Source organism: Tasmannia lanceolata, unplaced genomic scaffold (assembly GCF_043159265.1).
Source record: "Tasmannia lanceolata isolate RefF3 unplaced genomic scaffold, GAP_Taslan_0.1 ptg000037l, whole genome shotgun sequence".
Taxonomy (NCBI): domain Eukaryota; kingdom Viridiplantae; phylum Streptophyta; class Magnoliopsida; order Canellales; family Winteraceae; genus Tasmannia; species Tasmannia lanceolata.
Genome location: NW_027518714.1, coordinates 35,205,422 through 35,223,059, shown reverse-complemented (window position 1 = coordinate 35,223,059; position 17,638 = coordinate 35,205,422). Strand labels below are relative to the sequence as shown.

The following is a 17,638-nucleotide window of genomic DNA, read 5'->3' as shown; positions in this document are numbered from 1 at the left end:
TTTTTACCTATAAGAGACCTTAGAGATGGGGTCAAGGTGCTTTTAGCCATGTTTTGAGGTGAGGATGAAATGGTATTTAAACTTATATTTAATTGATGAAGGATCACCTTTTATGGTATTGAAACCCTGGAGATGATGTCAACCACCTTCTAACCACGTTTTGGGTTGATAATCAGAGGGTATTGAATCTTAGATTTAGCTGATGAAGGATGGAGATTGAAAAAATAGAGCTTCTTATTTTAGAGACTTTATAAAACATCCATCTTTTGGACATAAGAAACCCTAGAGATGGTATCAAAGAGTTTTTTGCCAAGTTTTAAGATTAGGAGGAGAGGGTATTGAATCTTAGCTTTAGTTATTGAAGGATAGAGATTGAAGAAATAAAAAGTTTCTTATTTTAGAAACTTTATAAATATCAATCTTCTACTTTTTGTAAACCTAGATATGGTGTCGAAGTGCTTTTAGCTAAGTTTTGAGAAGAGGATTAGGTGGTATTGAATCATAGATTTAGTTGATGAAGGATAGAGATTGAAAAATTACAAAGTTTCTTATTTTAGAAACTTTATAAAACATCCATCTTTTACACATAAAAACCCTAGATGTGGTGTAAAGAAGCTTTTAGCCAATTTTGTAGAAGATGATGAGATGGTATTAAATCTTAGATTTAGTTGATAGAGGATATTGAATTAAAAAATAGAAAGTTTCTTATTTTAGAAACTCTAAAACATCCATCTTTTAGACATAAGAGACCCTGGAGATGGTGTCAAAGAGCTTTTAGCCAAGTTTTGGGATGATAATGAGATGGTTTTAAATGTTAGATTTAGTTGATGGAAGATGGAGATTGAAAAAGTTGAAAGTTTCTTGTTTTAGAAATTTTTTAAAATATCCATCTTTTAGACATGAAATCCTAGAGATGGTGATAAGGAGCTTTCAGTCAAGTTTTGAGATGAGGATGTGATGGTATTGGATCTTTGATTTTGTTGATAAAGGATGGAGATTGAAAAAATAGAAAGTTTACATAACATCAATCATTTAGACATAGCTGACCCTAGAGATGGTGTTAATGAGATTTTAGCCAAGTATTGGATTGATGATGAGATGGTATTGAATCTTAGATTTAGCTGATGAAGGATGGAGATTGAAAAAATAGAAAGTTTCTTATTTTAGAAACTTTGTAAAACATCCATCTTTGAGACATTGGAAACTCGAGAGATGGTGTCAAGGAGCTTTTAGCAAAGTTTTGAGATGAGAATGAGAGGGTACTGAATCTTAGATTTAGTTATTGAATGATGGAGATTGAAAGAAAAAAAAGTTTTCTATTTTAGAAACTTTATAAAGCATCAAACTTTTATACATAGTAAACCATAGAGATGGTGTCAAAGAGCTTTTAGCAACATTTTGAGATGAGGATTAGATGGTATTGAATCTTAGATTTAGTTGATGAAGCATGGAGATTGAAGAAATAGAAAGTTTATTATTTTATAAACTTTATAAAACATCCATCTTTTAGACGTGGGAAATCCTCTAGATAGTGTTAATAAGCTTTTTGCGAACTTTTGAGTTCAGGACGAGATGGTATTGAATCTTAGATTTACTTGATAAAGCAAGAAGATTGAAAAAATAGAAAGTTTCTTATCTTAAAAATTTTCAAAACATCAATTTTTAGCCATAGGAGACCCTAGAGATGGGGTCAAGGAGCTTTTAGCCATGTTTTGAGGTGAGGATAAGATGGTATTGAAACTTAGATTTAGTTGATGAAGGACCACCTTTTACGGTATTGAAACCCTAGTGATGATGTCAACCAACTTCTAGCCACGTTTTGGGTTGAGAATCAGAGGGTATTGAATCTTAGATTTAGCTGATGAAGGATGGAGATTGAAAAAATAGAAAGCTTCTTATTTTAGAAACTTTATAAAACATCCATCTTTTGGACATAAGAAACCCTAGAGATGGTGTGAAAGAGTTTTTTGCTAAGTTTTAAGATTATGATGAGAGGGTATTGAATCTTTGATTCAGTTGCTGAAGGATAGAGATTGAAGAAATAAAAAGTTTCTTATTTTAGAAACTTTATAAATATCAATCTTTTACTTTTTGTCGAAGTGCTTTTAGCTAAGTTTTGAGATGAGGATTAGGTGGTATTGAATCATAGATTTAGTTGATGAAGGATGGAGATTGAAAAATTACAAAGTTTCTTATTTAAGAAACTTTATAAAACATCCATCTTTTAGACATAGAAAACCCTAGATGTGGTGTAAAGAAGCTTTTAGCCAAATTTGTAGAAGAGGATGAGATGGTATTGAATCTTAGATTTAGTTGATAGAGGATATTGAATTAAAAAATAGAAAGTTTCTTATTTTAGAAACTCTAAAACATCCATCTTTTAGACATAAGAAACCCTGGAGATGGTGTCAAAGAGCTTTTAGCCAAGTTTTGGGATGATGATGAGATGGTTTAAAATCTTAGATTTAGTTGATGGAAGATGGAGATTGAAAAATTAGAAAGTTTTTTGTTTAAGAAACTTTATAAAATATCCATCTTTTAGACATAGGAAATCCTAGAGATGGTGTTAAGGAGATTTCAGTCAAGTTTTGAGATGAGGATGTGATGGTATTGGATTTTGGATTTTGTTGATAAGGATGGAGATTGAAAAAATAGAATGTTTATATAACATCCATCGTTTAGACATAGCTGACCCTAGAGATGGTGTCAATTAGCTTTTAGCAAAGTTTTGGATTGATGATGGCATGGTATTGAATCTTAGATTTAGCTGATGAAGGATGGAGATTGAAAAAATAGAAAGTTTCTTATTTTAGAAACTTTATAAAACATCCATCTTTGAGACATTTGAAACTCGAGGGATGGTGTCAAGGAGCTTTTAGCAAAGTTTTGAGATGAGAATGAGCGGGTACTGAATCTTAGATTTAGTTGCTGAATGATGGAGATTAAAAGAAAAAAAAGTTTCCTATTTTAGAAACTTTATAAAACATCAAACTTTTATACTTAGTAAACCTTAGAGATGGTGTGAAAGAGCTTTTAGCAACATTTTGAGATGAGGATTAGATGGTATTGATTCTTAGATTTAGTTGATGAAGGATGGAGATTGAAGAAATAGAAAGTTTATTATTTTAGAAACTTTATAAAACATCCATCTTTTAGACGTGGGAAATCCTCGAGATAGTGTTAATAAGCATTTGGATAAGTTTTTGAGATCAGGACGAGATGGTATTGAATCTTAGATTTTGTTGATAAAGCTAGAAGTTTGAAAAAATAGAAAGTTTCTTATTTTAGAAACTTTTCAAAACATCAATTTTTAGTCATAGGAGATCCTAGAGATGGGGTCAAGGAGCTTTTAGCCATGTTTTGAGGTGAGGATGAGATGGTATTGAAACTTAGATTTAGTTGATGAAGGACCACCTTTTACAGTATTGAAACCCTAGAGATGATGTCAACCAACTTCTAGCCACGTTTTAGGTTGGGAATCCGAGGGTATTGAATCTTAGATTTAGCTGATTAAGGATGGAGATTGAAAAAATAGAAAGCTTCTTATTTTAAAATTTTTATAAAACATCAATCTTTTGGACATAAGAAACCCTAGAGATGGTGTCAAGGAGTTTTTTGCCAAGTTTTAAGATTAGGATGAGAGGGTATTGAATCTTAGATTTAGTTGTTGAAGGATAGAGATTGAAGAAATAAAAAGTTTTTATTTTAGAAACTTTATAAATATCAATCTTTTACTTTTTGTAAACCCTAGATATGGTGTCGAAGTGCTTTTAGCTAAGGTTTGAGATGAAGATTAGGTGGTATTGAATCATATATTTAGTTGATAAAGGATGGAGATTGAAAAATTACAAAGTTTCTTATTTTAGAAACTTTGTAAAACATCCATCTGTTAGACATAGAAAACCCTAGATGTGGTGTAAAGAAGCTTTTAGCCAAGTTTGTAGAAGAGGATGAGATGGTATTGAATCTTAGATTTAGTAGATAGAGGATATTGAATTAAAAAATAGAAAGTTTCTTATTTTAGAAACTCCAAAACATCCATCTTTTAGACATAAGAGACCCTGGAGATGGTGTCAAAGAGCTTTTAGCCGAGTTTTGGGATGATGTTGAGATGGTTTAAAATCTTAGATTTAGTTGATGGAAGATGTAGATTGAAAAAGTAAAAAGTTTCTTGTTTTAGAAACTTTATAAAATATCCATCTTTTAGACATAGGAAATCCTAGAGATGGTGTTAAGGATATTTCAGTCAAGTTTTGAGATGAGGATGTGATGGTATTGGATCTTGGATTTTGTTGATAAGGATAGAGATTGAAAAAATAGAAAGTTTATATAACATCCATCGTTTAGACATAGCTGACCCTAGAGATGGTGTCAATGGGCTTTTAGCCAAGTTTTGGATTGATGATGAGATGGTATTGAATCTTAGATTATTTTTTTTATGATTAAGCAGGGGTTAGGCAGGACCCCAACCAGGCACTAGAAATAAAAATTCGATACAACTATGGGGGCTGGAAAGCCAACTTAAAGGGATCAAGCTCCCAACAACAGAGAGCCCAAAGCACAAGATAGCGAAACATGTAAAAGTACAACCGATAGTACTCACTGCCTATCCTATCTGAGTCCATGAGCAGGAGGAGCGCCGGGGCGGCCAAGAAAGGGGGGAGAGCAGTACCTTTGCAAGGGCAGTTTCATTTAGAAAGGAAGTCTGCTACACTATTTCCTTCTCGCCAAATATGGGAAATCTTCCATTGGAGGAAAGAGGAGAGTAACTGACGTATTTCCTGAGTACAGGCAAAGCATTTCCATGGAGTTTTAGAGGTGCCATTGATAACATCTGCAGCAATTTTAGAATCTACTTCGATCCAAATATTGGTCAAACCCAAAGATGCGGCCAGCTGAAGACCAACGAGAACAGCTTTGATTTCCAGCACCAGAATCTCTTTGGACTCAACATTAACTGAGAACATAGATACGAGAAATCCGTTATGATTCCGGATTGCACCTCCCATACCTCCCCCATCAGTGGATAGAGATGCATCAGAATTAATTTTGAAAGACCCCTGATTCGGTTTGCTCCAACAACATACCTGAGGAGAACGGATTTTGGGACAGAAAGCACAACCAAAGTTGGCTGCAATGGACCTGTTAGTTGGAGTATCCACATCTTCCAGGTGCAAGCCAAGAATTTTTGTTCGAATGAGAGATAGGGTTCCGGATAGGAGAACTGATTTGGGAACAAAAGTATTGCGAAAAAATCGGTGATTCCGCTCAGACCAGATGTTGTAAATGGTGGCCTCCAAAGCAATAAAAGCTAATTTGGAAGTTTGCCCGGCACCCTTGAAGTGGTTTGCCAGCCACAGCTCTTCCTGAATAAGATCAGGTTCTGGGTTGCGCCATAGCTGAAGGTTTCGAAGAATTGATTTCCATACCCAATTTGAATAGCTACACTGGAAAAAGAGATGGTTAACAGATTCTGGCCCAGAGTTGCATAAAATACAGTTTCTGCTGATAGTAGGGTCAAGAAATGGGAGGTTATCAGTTGTGCTAAGACCATTGCTGAGGGCCTTCCAAGTTACAAGAGCGTGCCGAGGGATGTGCCCGCTGAACCAAATTCGCGAAGCCCAAACCGGTTTTTCAAAGTGAGGCCTAGTAACTTCCCACCCACTTTTAGTAGAGAATATACCATTACTGTTTGGTTTCCAAATAGGAGTATTTGTGGTAGAGTCACTGAAGATAGCTTCCATTAGAAGAGACTTTTCCTGAGTGAGGGATCCAAGGTTCAGAATAGGATTCCAGGATCCTTCATGATGCAGCTGCTCGAGAGTCTTCAAGGATGACAGGGAGGAATCTGTTCTGTGCTTGGAAATGATGGAAGAAATTACTCCCCTCGGATGCCACGGCTCGGACCACAGATCAATGGCTGCTTCATTGCCCACTAAGCAGCAGATGTGAGGTTTAGCCAGGTCTCTACTTTTGATGATACTTCTAATCCCCATGAAGGCTTTGAAGGCAGCTTAATAGTCCAAAATTTTTTTGATTTGATATATTTCAGGGAGAACCATTGGGCCCAGAGGGTATTCTTTTCAGCAATGATAGACCATACCTGCTTGATTCGGAGAGATACATTGATGTCCCTTAGGTGACGAATACCAATTCCTCCTTCGCTTTTAGGACGACACATTGCATTCCACGAAATTGAGTGGTGGGATTTTTTTCCTTCAGAACTTCCCCAGATGAAGGTCCGAAAAATACTCTCAATAGAGTCAATTACCCCCTTGGGGATATCAAAAGCTGAGGACCAATAGATCATGAAACTGTTTAACACCGTTTTAACAAGCTCGATACGACTAGCTTGGCTTAAGCTCTTGCTAGCCCAACTGACAATGCGTGTCCGGACTTTAGTGATCAGAGGAGCACAGTCGGAGACAGTGAGTCTCGATGTAAACAACGGGAGACCGAGGTATCTTATCGGGAGACTTCCTTCATTGAACCCCAGAATTTGCAGTATATCAAGTTTATCCCTGAGAGTAGTGCCCCGGAAGTAGATTTCAGATTTAGAGTGGTTAGCCTCCATCCCAGAAATCCTATGGAACATAGTCAGACAAGAAGAAAGAATGGTGGCATTGCTGGCAGTTCCCATTGCAAAGAGCATTAGATCATCCGCAAATAGCAGATGAGTAATGGCAAGGGTGTCTTGAGAAAAGGGGGTGGAAAGGGTATTCGAGGAATAGGCATTGTCGAGAAGGACAGAGAGCATTTCCATGGAAATAGAGAAGAGGAGGGGTGAGAGGGGATCTCCTTGGCGGAGGCCATTAGAGAAATTGAAGTAGCCTTGGGGGGAGCCATTAACCAGGATAGAAAAGGAAGAGTGTAAGATACATTCTTCTATCCAGCCCAGCCAGGTTGAATTAAAACCTTGCTTGGCCATGAAGGATAACAGAGCTTGACGGTTAACGTTGTCAAAAGCTTTAGCAAGATTAATTTTCAGGCACATGGCAGGGGAGGGGGAGGGAAGGTGAAATCTATGGAGAAGGTCATGGGTGAGAAGAATATTGTCCTGAATTTGCCGCCCTCTAATAAAGGCAGATTGGGACGGACAGATAAGGTTGGAAATTACGGACCGAAGGCGGTTGGCCAGGATTTTGGTTATTGTTTTATACAAGAAGTTGTAAAGAGATATTGGGCGATAATGGGAAGGGGAGAAGGTATCAGGGCCTTTAGGAATGAGGGATAGGAAAGTAGCATTGACAGATTTGAGAAGCTTACCAGATTTAAAAAAATTCTTTATAGCAGCAATGAACTCATCTCCCAGCAGGTACCAAAAGGATCGGTAGAATGAGGCATTGAAGCCGTCCGGACCAGAGGATTTGTCTCCATTAGATTTCCAAACTACATCTTTAATCTCCTCCGAAGTAATGGGGGTTGTTAAGAAGTCAGCCTCCCCAACATTCAGAGTTCGGATTGGATCAGGGACAGCAGCAGTCTGAGATTTTCCATGATTAAGAATCCTAGAGAAGTGGCTGATCAGAATGGAAGAGATTTCAATAGGGTCAGTGGTTTGAGTGCCATCCTCTCTTTCATAGCAAGAATATTGTTTTTGTTTTGTCTTACTTTCAAATGAGAGTAAAAGAATTTGGAGTTCGAGTCTCCCAATTGAAGCCATTGGGCTCTGGATTTCTGCTTGAGAAAGGATTCTTCGAGGGAAGTGTATTTCAGCAAGTCATCCCTGATCTGAGCTTCCTGTTCAATGAGGTGGTGACTGGCAGGTTCTTTCTCTATAGAAGCTTGGATCTTTAACAAGGATTTTCTGATGATTGGCACTTGAATGTCAATTCTACCAAAAACCTCTCGGTTCCAGTCTTTGACTTGGTTCTTGACCATTTTCAGCTTTTGGACAAAGGAGAACATAGGATTACCTTTCACCTTATGAGCCCAGGCTCTTTCTACAATAGGGTAAAGAGATTTGTCATCCAACCACATGTCCATGAACTTGAAGGGTTTAGGGCCAAGAGATTGGTGGTTTGAGCAGGACACAATGAAGGGCTATGGTCAGAAATTCCAGGGGGGATGAATTCAGTAAGGGAGTTTGGGCAGGTATGCAACCATTCTTCACTAACCAAAGATCTATCGAGCTTGGCCATTTTCAGATTTCCCGGCTTACCTTTGTTATTCCAAGTAAGATTGAGACCCACAGACCGAAGATCAGTAAGGGCACAGGTGGAAAGGCAAGAGTTAAATTCCTCCATCTGAGCTATGTTAGGAGGGTACCCATATCTTTCTTCCTGGCTCCGGACAGCATTAAAGTCTCCTAACACAATCCAAGGCGTCTGGTTAACAGACGCAATAAGTTCCAGCTTAGACCACTGATCTCTCCTTGAAATGTAATAATTGTGAGCATAGACTGCTGTCATTCTAAAGAGCATTCCAGATTGGATGACTTCCACCTCACAGTGAATATGCTGGCTAGATTCCTCAATTATCTTCACTTTGATCTTAGCACTGTCCCAGAGGATCCAAATTCTACCTTTGAGAACACACGAATAGTTGCCATGAGCATCCCAGCCTTCACAACAATCTTTAACATAGTCCTTCATCTTATGGCTCAATGCCTTAGTTTCGAGCAAACAGCAAATAGAAGTATTGGAGCTCGATATAAAACTCTTAATTTCTCCACGTTTAGAGCGGGTGCAGAGACCCCGAGTATTCCAAACAGAGATTAACTTCATTGGGAGGCCAGAGTAGAAGGATTCTCGGCTCCAGGGTCAGCAGAAAGAGGGGGTGAATGGCAATTCAGCTGGGGATTGACAGCACCTGGGTCAAACAGAGATGTCTTGGGTGAGAGAGTAAGAGGCTGAACAGAGGATACAGGCAATAGCATCCGAGATTGAGAAGAGGCTAGGGGAGAAGAGTCAAGAGTGGGAACAGATAGGCAGACGGAATTAGGTTCAGCACAGACTGTTGGGATGCTCAAATTGGGCTCTTCTGGGATTTCCGAGTCTAAGGAGTCAAGGATACTGAAACCATTATGTATACTGATTTGAGGCTTTGGGTGGGCATCAGGGATTACGGAGGGATTATTGAAAGGGGAGGAAACAGGTAGGGACTTTTCTACAGGTTTAGAAGCTTTCTTTATCCATTCTTGTTTAGACTTAGGGAGGGGCAGAGGGAGGAGGGGGCAGCGATCCGCAGAATGACTGAAATCTCTGCAGGTAATTAAGCTTTTGGTTTCCAATCATATTCAACAGCTTGGAGGAATGTACCTGAGGGGGTGTCAATTTCAATTGAGTCGAGGAGTTCGTCTTCAGGGGAGATTTCAACACATACTCTGGCGAAGTTTAGATGCGTGCCTGCAGCAGTAATGGTGTCCATGAAGAGAGGATGGCCAATAGTACTAGCTAACTTCCCCAACCCACTGGGGGTCCAGAATTTGAGATGAAGTTCGGGGAACCTAAGCCAAATAGGGATGGAAGAGAGCTTTCTTTTCTCCAAGGAACACTCTGGGGACCATTTCTGAAGAATAAGAGGTCTCCCACCGTAGGTTGTAATGGGTGCCTCGAGCACTTTAATACAGTCTTCAGGTAAAGAGAATTTGAATAAAATGAAGTTTTTGGGAAGGGAGGAGATTAGAAAATCTCCTTTAAGCTGCCATTTGCGTTGGAGGTGCTGCTTAAGAGAGGAGAAGAACAGTCTTCTGCCAAGAAAGAATCCCAAGAGACAATTATTCCATTTATCCATTGCCTCAGCGTAATCCTCTTCAACAAAAATTGCTTTCTTTTTCCCCTTGTCCGAGATAGAGGAAGAGAAAAAAGGGAGTTTAGATTCAGGCTGAGAAGGGATAGGCGGGGGAGAAGAGAGAATGTGAGCCCAGGAACGAGTGGGGTTAGGATTAGGGAGCAGAGGAGGCAATCGGTCTACAGGAGGCAGAGGGGGCAAAGGAGCAGTAGGCGGGGAATTTTTGAATTCCGAATTTGAAAGGTTAGGGTCTAGGAGATCTGTGTTTAGATTAGCATTTTCAGGGATTTCGAGGAGAGTAATATGGTTTTGAGAGACAGATTCAAATATTCCCGCATTTGCTAAATTCAAATTTTTGGGCGGGCTAGCAGATAGGGGGGAAAAGGCTGAGTCTTGCTTTGGATCTGGGCGAGATCAAGATCAACGGAGGAGGGAGAAGCGCTGGAATCCTGGGGCCAGACAGGCTTTGTCGGAAAGGACAGAGGGTGGTTGGGCATCAGGCAAGTAACCGCTGGTTTAGAGCTATTTTTGGCCATGGATACAAGGGTGGTTTTCTCCTTACCCAAAAAGGAACCGGTCTTCAACCTCTGGCCATCTGAGCTCGAGGGAGAGATGAAGGTTTGGCCTAAGGATTTGCTAAAGGAGTGAGATGGGGAGACCTCCAGATCTACTGAAGAGGAAACTTTGGGGTGCCGGGGTGCCTCAGTTTTTTTTTGCGAATTATAAGGAGAACTGGGTAAGGATCGAATAGGTTTTGTAAAGATTTTATGAAGCCTAGTGCCTTTCTTCCAGTGGGTGCTAGGATCAAATCCCAGATCTTGGGTCTGAAGCTTACCAAGGTCATCCAAAGAGAGAGAGGGAAAGAGTTTTGGGCGAGAGGGAGAGACATGAGAATCAGGGAGATTAAGCTGACCAGCTTTGGCCTTTTGAAGCTGAGCTAAGAGGGTTGGATTTGGTTTTCCTTCTCCCTTGCCCAGGAGGGAATGACCAAAAGCATATACTCCACGAGGGGGAGACGATTGTCCCATGCTGTCCCTTGAAACTAAGCTGGGAAATGGAAGATTCGAATCCAAGCTGGGAACAGAACTATGTTTGCCCGGATCTGGAGGAATGGTTTCCATGACAGGAACCTCTAAGAGAAGAAGAAGAAGATGAGAGGAAAATTTTCTCTCACTAGAATTTCAGAATCTCAGAGTTTCTCTCACTAGAACTGAAAAGTATTTTTAGTAGGAAAAAGTTCTCGAATTGAATCTTAGATTTAGTTGATGAAGGATGGAGATTGAAAAAATAGAAAGTTTCTTATTTTAGAAACTTTATAAAACTTCCATCTCTGAGACATTGGAAACTCGAGAGATGGTGTCAAGGAGCTTTTAGCAAAGTTTTGAGATGAGAATGAGTGGGTACTGAATCTTAGATTTAGTTGCTGAATGATGGAGATTGAAAGAAAAAAAAGTTTCTTATTTTAGAAACTTTATAAAACATCAAACTTTTATACTTAGTAAACCCTAGAGATGGTGTCAAAGAGCTTTTTAGCAACATTTTGAGATGATGATTAGATGGTATTGATTCTTAGATTTAGTTGATGAAGGATGGAGATTGAAGAAATAGAAAGTTTATTATTTTAGAAACTTTATAAAACATCCATCTTTTAGACGTGGGAAATCCTCGAGATAGTCTTAATAAGCATTTTGCCAAGTTTTTGAGATCAGGACGAGATGGTATTGAATCTTAGATTTAGTTAATAAAGCAAGAAGATTGAAAAAATAGAAAGTTTCTTATCTTAGAAACTTTTCAAAACATCAATTTTTAGCCATAAGAGACCCTAGAGATGGGGTCAAGGAGCTTTTAGCCATGTTTTGAGGTGAGGATGAGATGGTATTGAAACTTAGATATAGTTGATGAAGGACCACCTTTTATGGTATTGAAACCCTAGAGATGATGTCAACCAACTTCTAGCCACATTTTAGGTTGAGAATCAGAGGGTATTGAATCTTAGATTTAGCTGAGGAAGGATGGAGATTGAGAAAATAGAAAGCTTCCTATTCTAGAAACTTTATAAAACATCCATCTTTTGGACATAAGAAACCCTAGAGATGGTGTCAAGGAGTTTTTTGCCAAGTTTTAAGATTAGGATGAGAGGGTATTGAATCTTAGATTTAGTTGCTGAAGGATAGAGATTGAAGAAATAAAAAGTTTCTTATTTTAGAAACTTTATAAATATCAATCTTTTACTTTTTGTAAACCGATATGGTGTCGAAGTGCTTTTAGCTAAGTTTTGAGATGAGGATTAGGTGGTATTGAATCATAAATTTAGTTGATTAAGGATGGAGATTGAAAAATTACAAAGTTTCTTATTTTAGAAACTTTATAAAGCATCCATCTTTTAGACATAGAAAACCCTAGATGTGGTATAAAGAAGCTTTTAGCCAAGTTTGCAGAAGAGGATGAGATAGTATTGAATCTTAGATTTACTTGATAGAGGATATTGAATTAAAAAATAGAAAGTTTCTTATTTTAGAAACTCTAAAATATCCATCTTTTAGACATAAGAGACCCTGGAGAGGGTGTCAAAGAGCTTTTTTAGCCAAGTTTTGGGATGGTGATGAGATGGTTTTAAATCTTAGATTTAGTTCATGGAAGATGGAGATTGAAAAAGTAGATAGTTTCTTATTTTGGAAACTTTATAAAATATCCATCTTTTAGACATAGGAAATCCTAAAGATGGGGTTAAGGAGCTTTCAGTCAAGTTTTGAGATGCGGATGTGATGGTATTGGATCTTGGATTTTGTTGATAATGATGGAGATTGAAAAGATAGAAAGTTTATATAACATCCATCGTTTAGACATAGCTGACCCTAGAGATGGTGTCAATGAGCTTTTAGCCAAGTTTTGGATTGATGATGAGATGGTATTGAATCTTAGATTTAGCTGATGAAGGATGGATATTGAAAAAATAGAAAGTTTCTTATTTTAGAAACTTTATAAAACTTCCATCTTAGAGACATTGGAAACTCGAGAGATGGTGTCAAGGAGCTTTTGGCAAAGTTTTGAGATGAGAATGAGATGGTACTGAATATTAGATTTAGTTGCTGAATGATGGAGATTGAAAGAAAAAAAAGTTTCCTATTTTAGAAACTATATAAAACATCAAACTTTTATACTTAGTAAACCCTAGAGATGGTGTCAAAGAGCTTTTAGCAACATTTTGAGATGAGGATTATATGGTATTGATTCTTAGATTTAGTTGATGAAGGATGGAGATTGAAGAAATAGATAGTTTATTATTTTAGAAACTTTATAAAACATCCATCTTTTAGACGTGGGAAATCCTAGAGATAGTGTTAATAAGCATTTTGCCAAGTTTTTGAGATCAGGACGAGATGGTATTGAATCTTAGATTTAGTTGATAAAGCAAGAAGATTGAAAAAATAGAAAGTTTCTTATTTTAGAAACTTTTCAAAACATCAATTTTTAGTTATAGGAGATCCTAGAGATGGGGTCAAGGAACTTTTAGCCATGTTTTGAGGTGAGAATGAGATGGGATTGAAACTTAGATTTAGTTGATGAAGGACCACCTTTTACGGTATTGAAACCCTAGAGATGATGTCAATCAACTTCTAGCCACGTTTTAGGATGGGAATCCGAGGGTATTGAATCTTAAATTTAGCTGATGAAGGATGGAGATTGAAAAAATAGTATGCTTCTTATTTTAGAAACTTTATAAAACATGCATCTTTTGGACATAAGAAACCCTAGAGATGGTGTCAAGGAGTTTTTTGCCAAGTTTTAAGATTAGGATGAGAGGGTATTGAATCTTAGATTTAGTTGTTGAAGGATAGAGATTGAAGAAATAAAAAGTTTTTATTTTCGAAACTTTATAAATATCAATCTTTTACTTTTTGTAAACCCTAGATATAGTGTCGAAGTGCTTTTAGCTAAGTTTTAAGATGAAGATTAGGTGGTATTGAATCATATATTTAGTAGATGAAGGATGGAGATTGAAAAATTACAAAGTTTCTTATTTTAGAAACTTTGTAAAACATCCATCTGTTAGACATAGAAAACCCTAGATGTAGTGTAAAGAAGCTTTTAGCCAAGTTTGGAGAAGAAGATGAGATGGTATTGAATCTTAGATTTAGTTGATAGAGGATATTGAATAAAAAAATAGACAGTTTCTTATTTTAGAAACACTAAAACATCTATCTTTTAGACATAAGAGACCCTAGAGATGGTGTCAAAGATCTTTTAGCCAAGTTTTGGGATGATGATGAGATGGTTTTAAATCTTCGATTTAGTTGATGGAAGATGTAGATTGAAAAAGTAGAAAGTTTCTTGTTTTAGAAACTTTATAAAATATCCATCTTTTAGACATAGGAAATCCTAGAGATGGTGTTAAGGAGATTTCAGTCAAGTTTTGAGATGAGGATGTGATGGTATTGGATCATGGATTTTGTTGATAAGGATGGAGATTGAAAAGATAGAAAGTTTATATAACATCCATCGTTTAGACATAGTTGACCCTAGAGATGGTGTCGATGAGCTTTTAGCCAAGTTTTGGATTGATGATGAGATGGTATTGAATCTTAGATTTAGCTGATGAAGGATGGAGATTGAAAAAATAGAAAGTTTCTTATTTTAGAAACTTTATAAAACATCCATCTTTGAGACATTGGAAACTCGAGAGATGGTGTCAAAGAGCTTTTAGCAAAGTTTTGAGATGAGAATGAGAGGGTACTGAATCTTAGATTTAGTTGCTGAATGATGGAGATTGAAAGAAAAAAAAGATTCCTATTTTAGAAACTTTATAAAACATCAAACTTTTATACTTAGCAACATTTTGAGATGAGGATTAGATGGTATTGAATCTTAAGATTTAGTTGATGAAGGATGGAGATTGAAGAAATAGAAAGTTTATTATTTTAGAAGCTTTAAAAAACATCCATCTTTTAGACGTGGGAAATCCTCGAGATAGTGTTAATAAGCTTTTTGCCAACTTTTGAGATCAGGACGAGATGGTATTGAATCTTAGATTTAGTTGATAAAGCAAGAAGATTGAAAAAATAGAAAGTTTCTTATCTTAGAAAATTTTCAAAACATAAATTTTTAGCCACAGGAAACCCTAGAGATGGGGTCAAGGAGCTTTTAGCCATGTTTTAAGGTGAGGATGAGATGGTTTTGAAACTTAGATTTAGTTGATGAAGGAGCACCTTTTATGGTATTGAAACCCTAGAGATGATGTCAACCAACTTCTAGCCACGTTTTGGGTTGAGAATCAGAGGGTATTGAATCTTAGATTTAGCTGATAAAGGATGGAGATTGAAAAAATAAAAAGCTTCTTAGTTTAGAAACTTTATAAAACATCGATCTTTTGGACATAAGAAACCCTAGAGATGGTGTCAAGGAGTTTTTTGCCAAGTTGTAAGATTAGGATGAGAGGGTATTGAATCTTAGATTTAGTTGCTGAAGGATAGAGATTGAAGAAATAAAAAGTTTCTTATTTTACAAATTTTATAAATATCAATCTTTTACTTTTTGTAAACCCTAGATATGGTGTCGAAGTGCTTTTAGCTAAGTTTTGAGATGAGGATTAGGTGGTATTGAATCATAGATTTAGTTGATGAAGGATGGAGATTGAAAAATTACAAAGTTTCTTATTTTAGAAACTTTATAAAACATCCATCTTTTAGACATAAAAAACCCTAGATGTGGTGTAAAGAAGCTTTTAGCCAAGTTTGTAGAAGATGATGAGATGGTATTGCATCTTAGATTTAGTTGATAGAGGATATTGAATTAAAAAATAGAAAGTTTCTTATTTTAGAAACTCTAAAACATCCATCTTTTAGACATAAGAGACCCTAGAGAGGGTGTCAAAGAGCTTTTAGCCAAGTTTTGGGATGATGATGAGATGGTTTTAAATCTTAGATTTAGTTCATGGAAGATGGAGATTGAAAAAGTAGATAGTTTCTTGTTTTAGAAACTTTATAAAATATCCATCTTTTAGACATAGGAAATCCAAGAGATGGGGTTAAGGAGCTTTCAGTCAAGTTTTGAGATGAGAATGTGATGGTATTGGATCTTGGATTTTGTTGATAAGGATGGAGATTGAAAAGATAGAAAGTTTATATAACATCCATCGTTTAGACATAGCTGACCCTAGATATGGTGTCAATGAGCTTTTAGCCAAGTTTTGGATTGATGATGAGATGGTGTTGAATCTTAGATTTAGCTGATGAAGGATGGAGATTGAAAAAATAGAAAGTTTCTTATTTTAGAAACTTTATAAAATATCCATCTTTGAGACATTGGAAACTCGAGAGATGGTGTCAAAGAGCTTTTAGCAAAGTTTTGAGATGAGAATGAGAGGGTACTGAATCTTAGATTTAGTTGCTGAATGATGGAGATTGAAAGAAAAAAAAGTTTCCTATTTTAGAAACTTTATAAAACATCAAACTTTTATACTTAGTAAACCCTAGATATGGTGTCAAAGAGCTTTTAGCAACATTTTGAGATGAGGATTAGATGGTATTGAATCTTAAGATTTAGTTGATGAAGGATGGAGATTGAAGAAATAGAAAGTTTATTATTTTAGAAACTTTATAAAACATCCATCTTTTAGACGTGGGAAATCCTCGAGATAGTGTTAATAAGCTTTTTGCCAACTTTTGATATCAGGACGAGATGGTATTGAATCGTAATTTAGTTGATAAAGCAAGAAGATTGAAAAAATAGAAAGTTTCTTATCTTAGAAACTTTTCAAAACATAAATTTTTAGCCACAGGAAATCCTAGAAATGGGGTCAAGGAGCTTTTAGCCATGTTTTGAGGTGAGGATGAGATGGTATTTAAACTTAGATTTAGTTGATGAAGGACCACCTTTAATGGAATTGAAACCCTAGAGATGATGTCAACCAACTTCTAGCCACGTTTTGGGTTGGGAATCAGAGGGTATTGAATCTTAGATTTAGCTGATGAAGGATGGAGATTGAAAAAATAGAAAGCTTCTTAGTTTAGAAACTTTATAAAACATCCACCTTTTGGACATAAGAAACCCTAGAGATGGTGTCAAGGAGTTTTTTGCCAAGTTTTAAGATTAGGATGAGAGGGTATTGAATCTTAGATTTAGTTGCTGAAGGATAGAGATTGAAGAAATAAAATGTTTCTTATTTTAGAAACTTTATAAATATCAATCTTTTAGTTTTTGTAAACCCTAGATATGGTGTCGAAGTGCTTTTAGCTAAGGTTTGAGATGAGGATTAGTTGGTATTGAATCATAAATTTAGTTGATGAAGGATGGAGATTGAAAAATTACAAAGTTTCTTATTTTAGAAACTTCATAAAACATCCATCTTTTAGACACAGAAAACCCTCGATGTGGTGTAAAGAAGCTTTTAGCCAAGTTTGTAGAAGAGGATGAGATGGTATTGAATCTTAGATTTAGTTGATAGAGGATATTGAAATTAAAAAATAGAAAGTTTCTTATTTTAGAAACTCTAAAACATCCATCTTTTAGACATAAGAGACCCTGGAGATGGTGTCAAAGAGCTTTTAGCCAAGTTTTGGGATGATGATGAGATGGTTTTAAATCTTAGATTTAGTTGATAGAAGATGGAGATTGAAAAAGTAGAAAGTTTCTTGTTTTAAAAACTTTATAAAATATCCATCTTTTAGACATAGGAAATCCTAGAGATGGTGTTAAGGAGCTTTCAGTCAAGTTTTGAGATGAGGATGTAATGGTATTGAATCTTGGATTTTGTTGACAAAGGATGGAGATTGAAAAAATAGAAAGTTTATATAACATCCATCGTTTAGATTTAGCTAATGAGGGATGTAGATTGAAAAAATAGAAAGTTTCTTATTTTAGAAACTTTATAAAACATCCGTCTTTGAGACATTGGAAACTCGAGAGA

General features: G+C 36.5%; 2 protein-coding genes across 2 annotated transcripts; both read right to left on the bottom strand.

Moving 5' to 3' along the window:
- Positions 1-4,499: 4,499 nt before the first annotated feature.
- Positions 4,500-7,881, bottom strand: LOC143861422 (uncharacterized). The gene is made up of 4 exons (XM_077372350.1): positions 7,612-7,881; positions 6,151-7,483; positions 4,790-6,013; positions 4,500-4,672 (listed from the first exon to the last, which is right to left on the bottom strand). The coding sequence occupies exons 1-4, from the start codon at positions 7,879-7,881 to the stop codon at positions 4,500-4,502; spliced, it is 3,000 nt and encodes a 999-aa protein (XP_077228465.1).
- A 62-nt stretch (positions 7,882-7,943) lies between these two features.
- Positions 7,944-8,726, bottom strand: LOC143861421 (uncharacterized). Its single transcript, XM_077372348.1, has one exon. The coding sequence runs from the start codon at positions 8,724-8,726 to the stop codon at positions 7,944-7,946; it is 783 nt and encodes a 260-aa protein (XP_077228463.1).
- Between the last annotated feature and the right edge of the window lie 8,912 nt (positions 8,727-17,638).

Bases quoted from the DNA above. Each gene is read 5' to 3' on its own strand.
- LOC143861422 (XM_077372350.1), bottom strand. From the start codon at position 7,881: ATGGTCAAGAACCAAGTCAAAGACTGGAACCGAGAGGTTTTTGGTAGA. The intron at 7,484-7,611 runs GTAAGACAAAAC...GGAAAATCTCAG, and splicing joins TCTTTTACTCTCATTTGAAA to ACTGCTGCTGTCCCTGATCC. The intron at 6,014-6,150 runs GTATTCGTCACC...TGGACTATTAAG, and splicing joins TAAAAGCGAAGGAGGAATTG to CTGCCTTCAAAGCCTTCATG.
- LOC143861421 (XM_077372348.1), bottom strand. From the start codon at position 8,726: ATGAAGTTAATCTCTGTTTGGAATACTCGGGGTCTCTGCACCCGCTCT.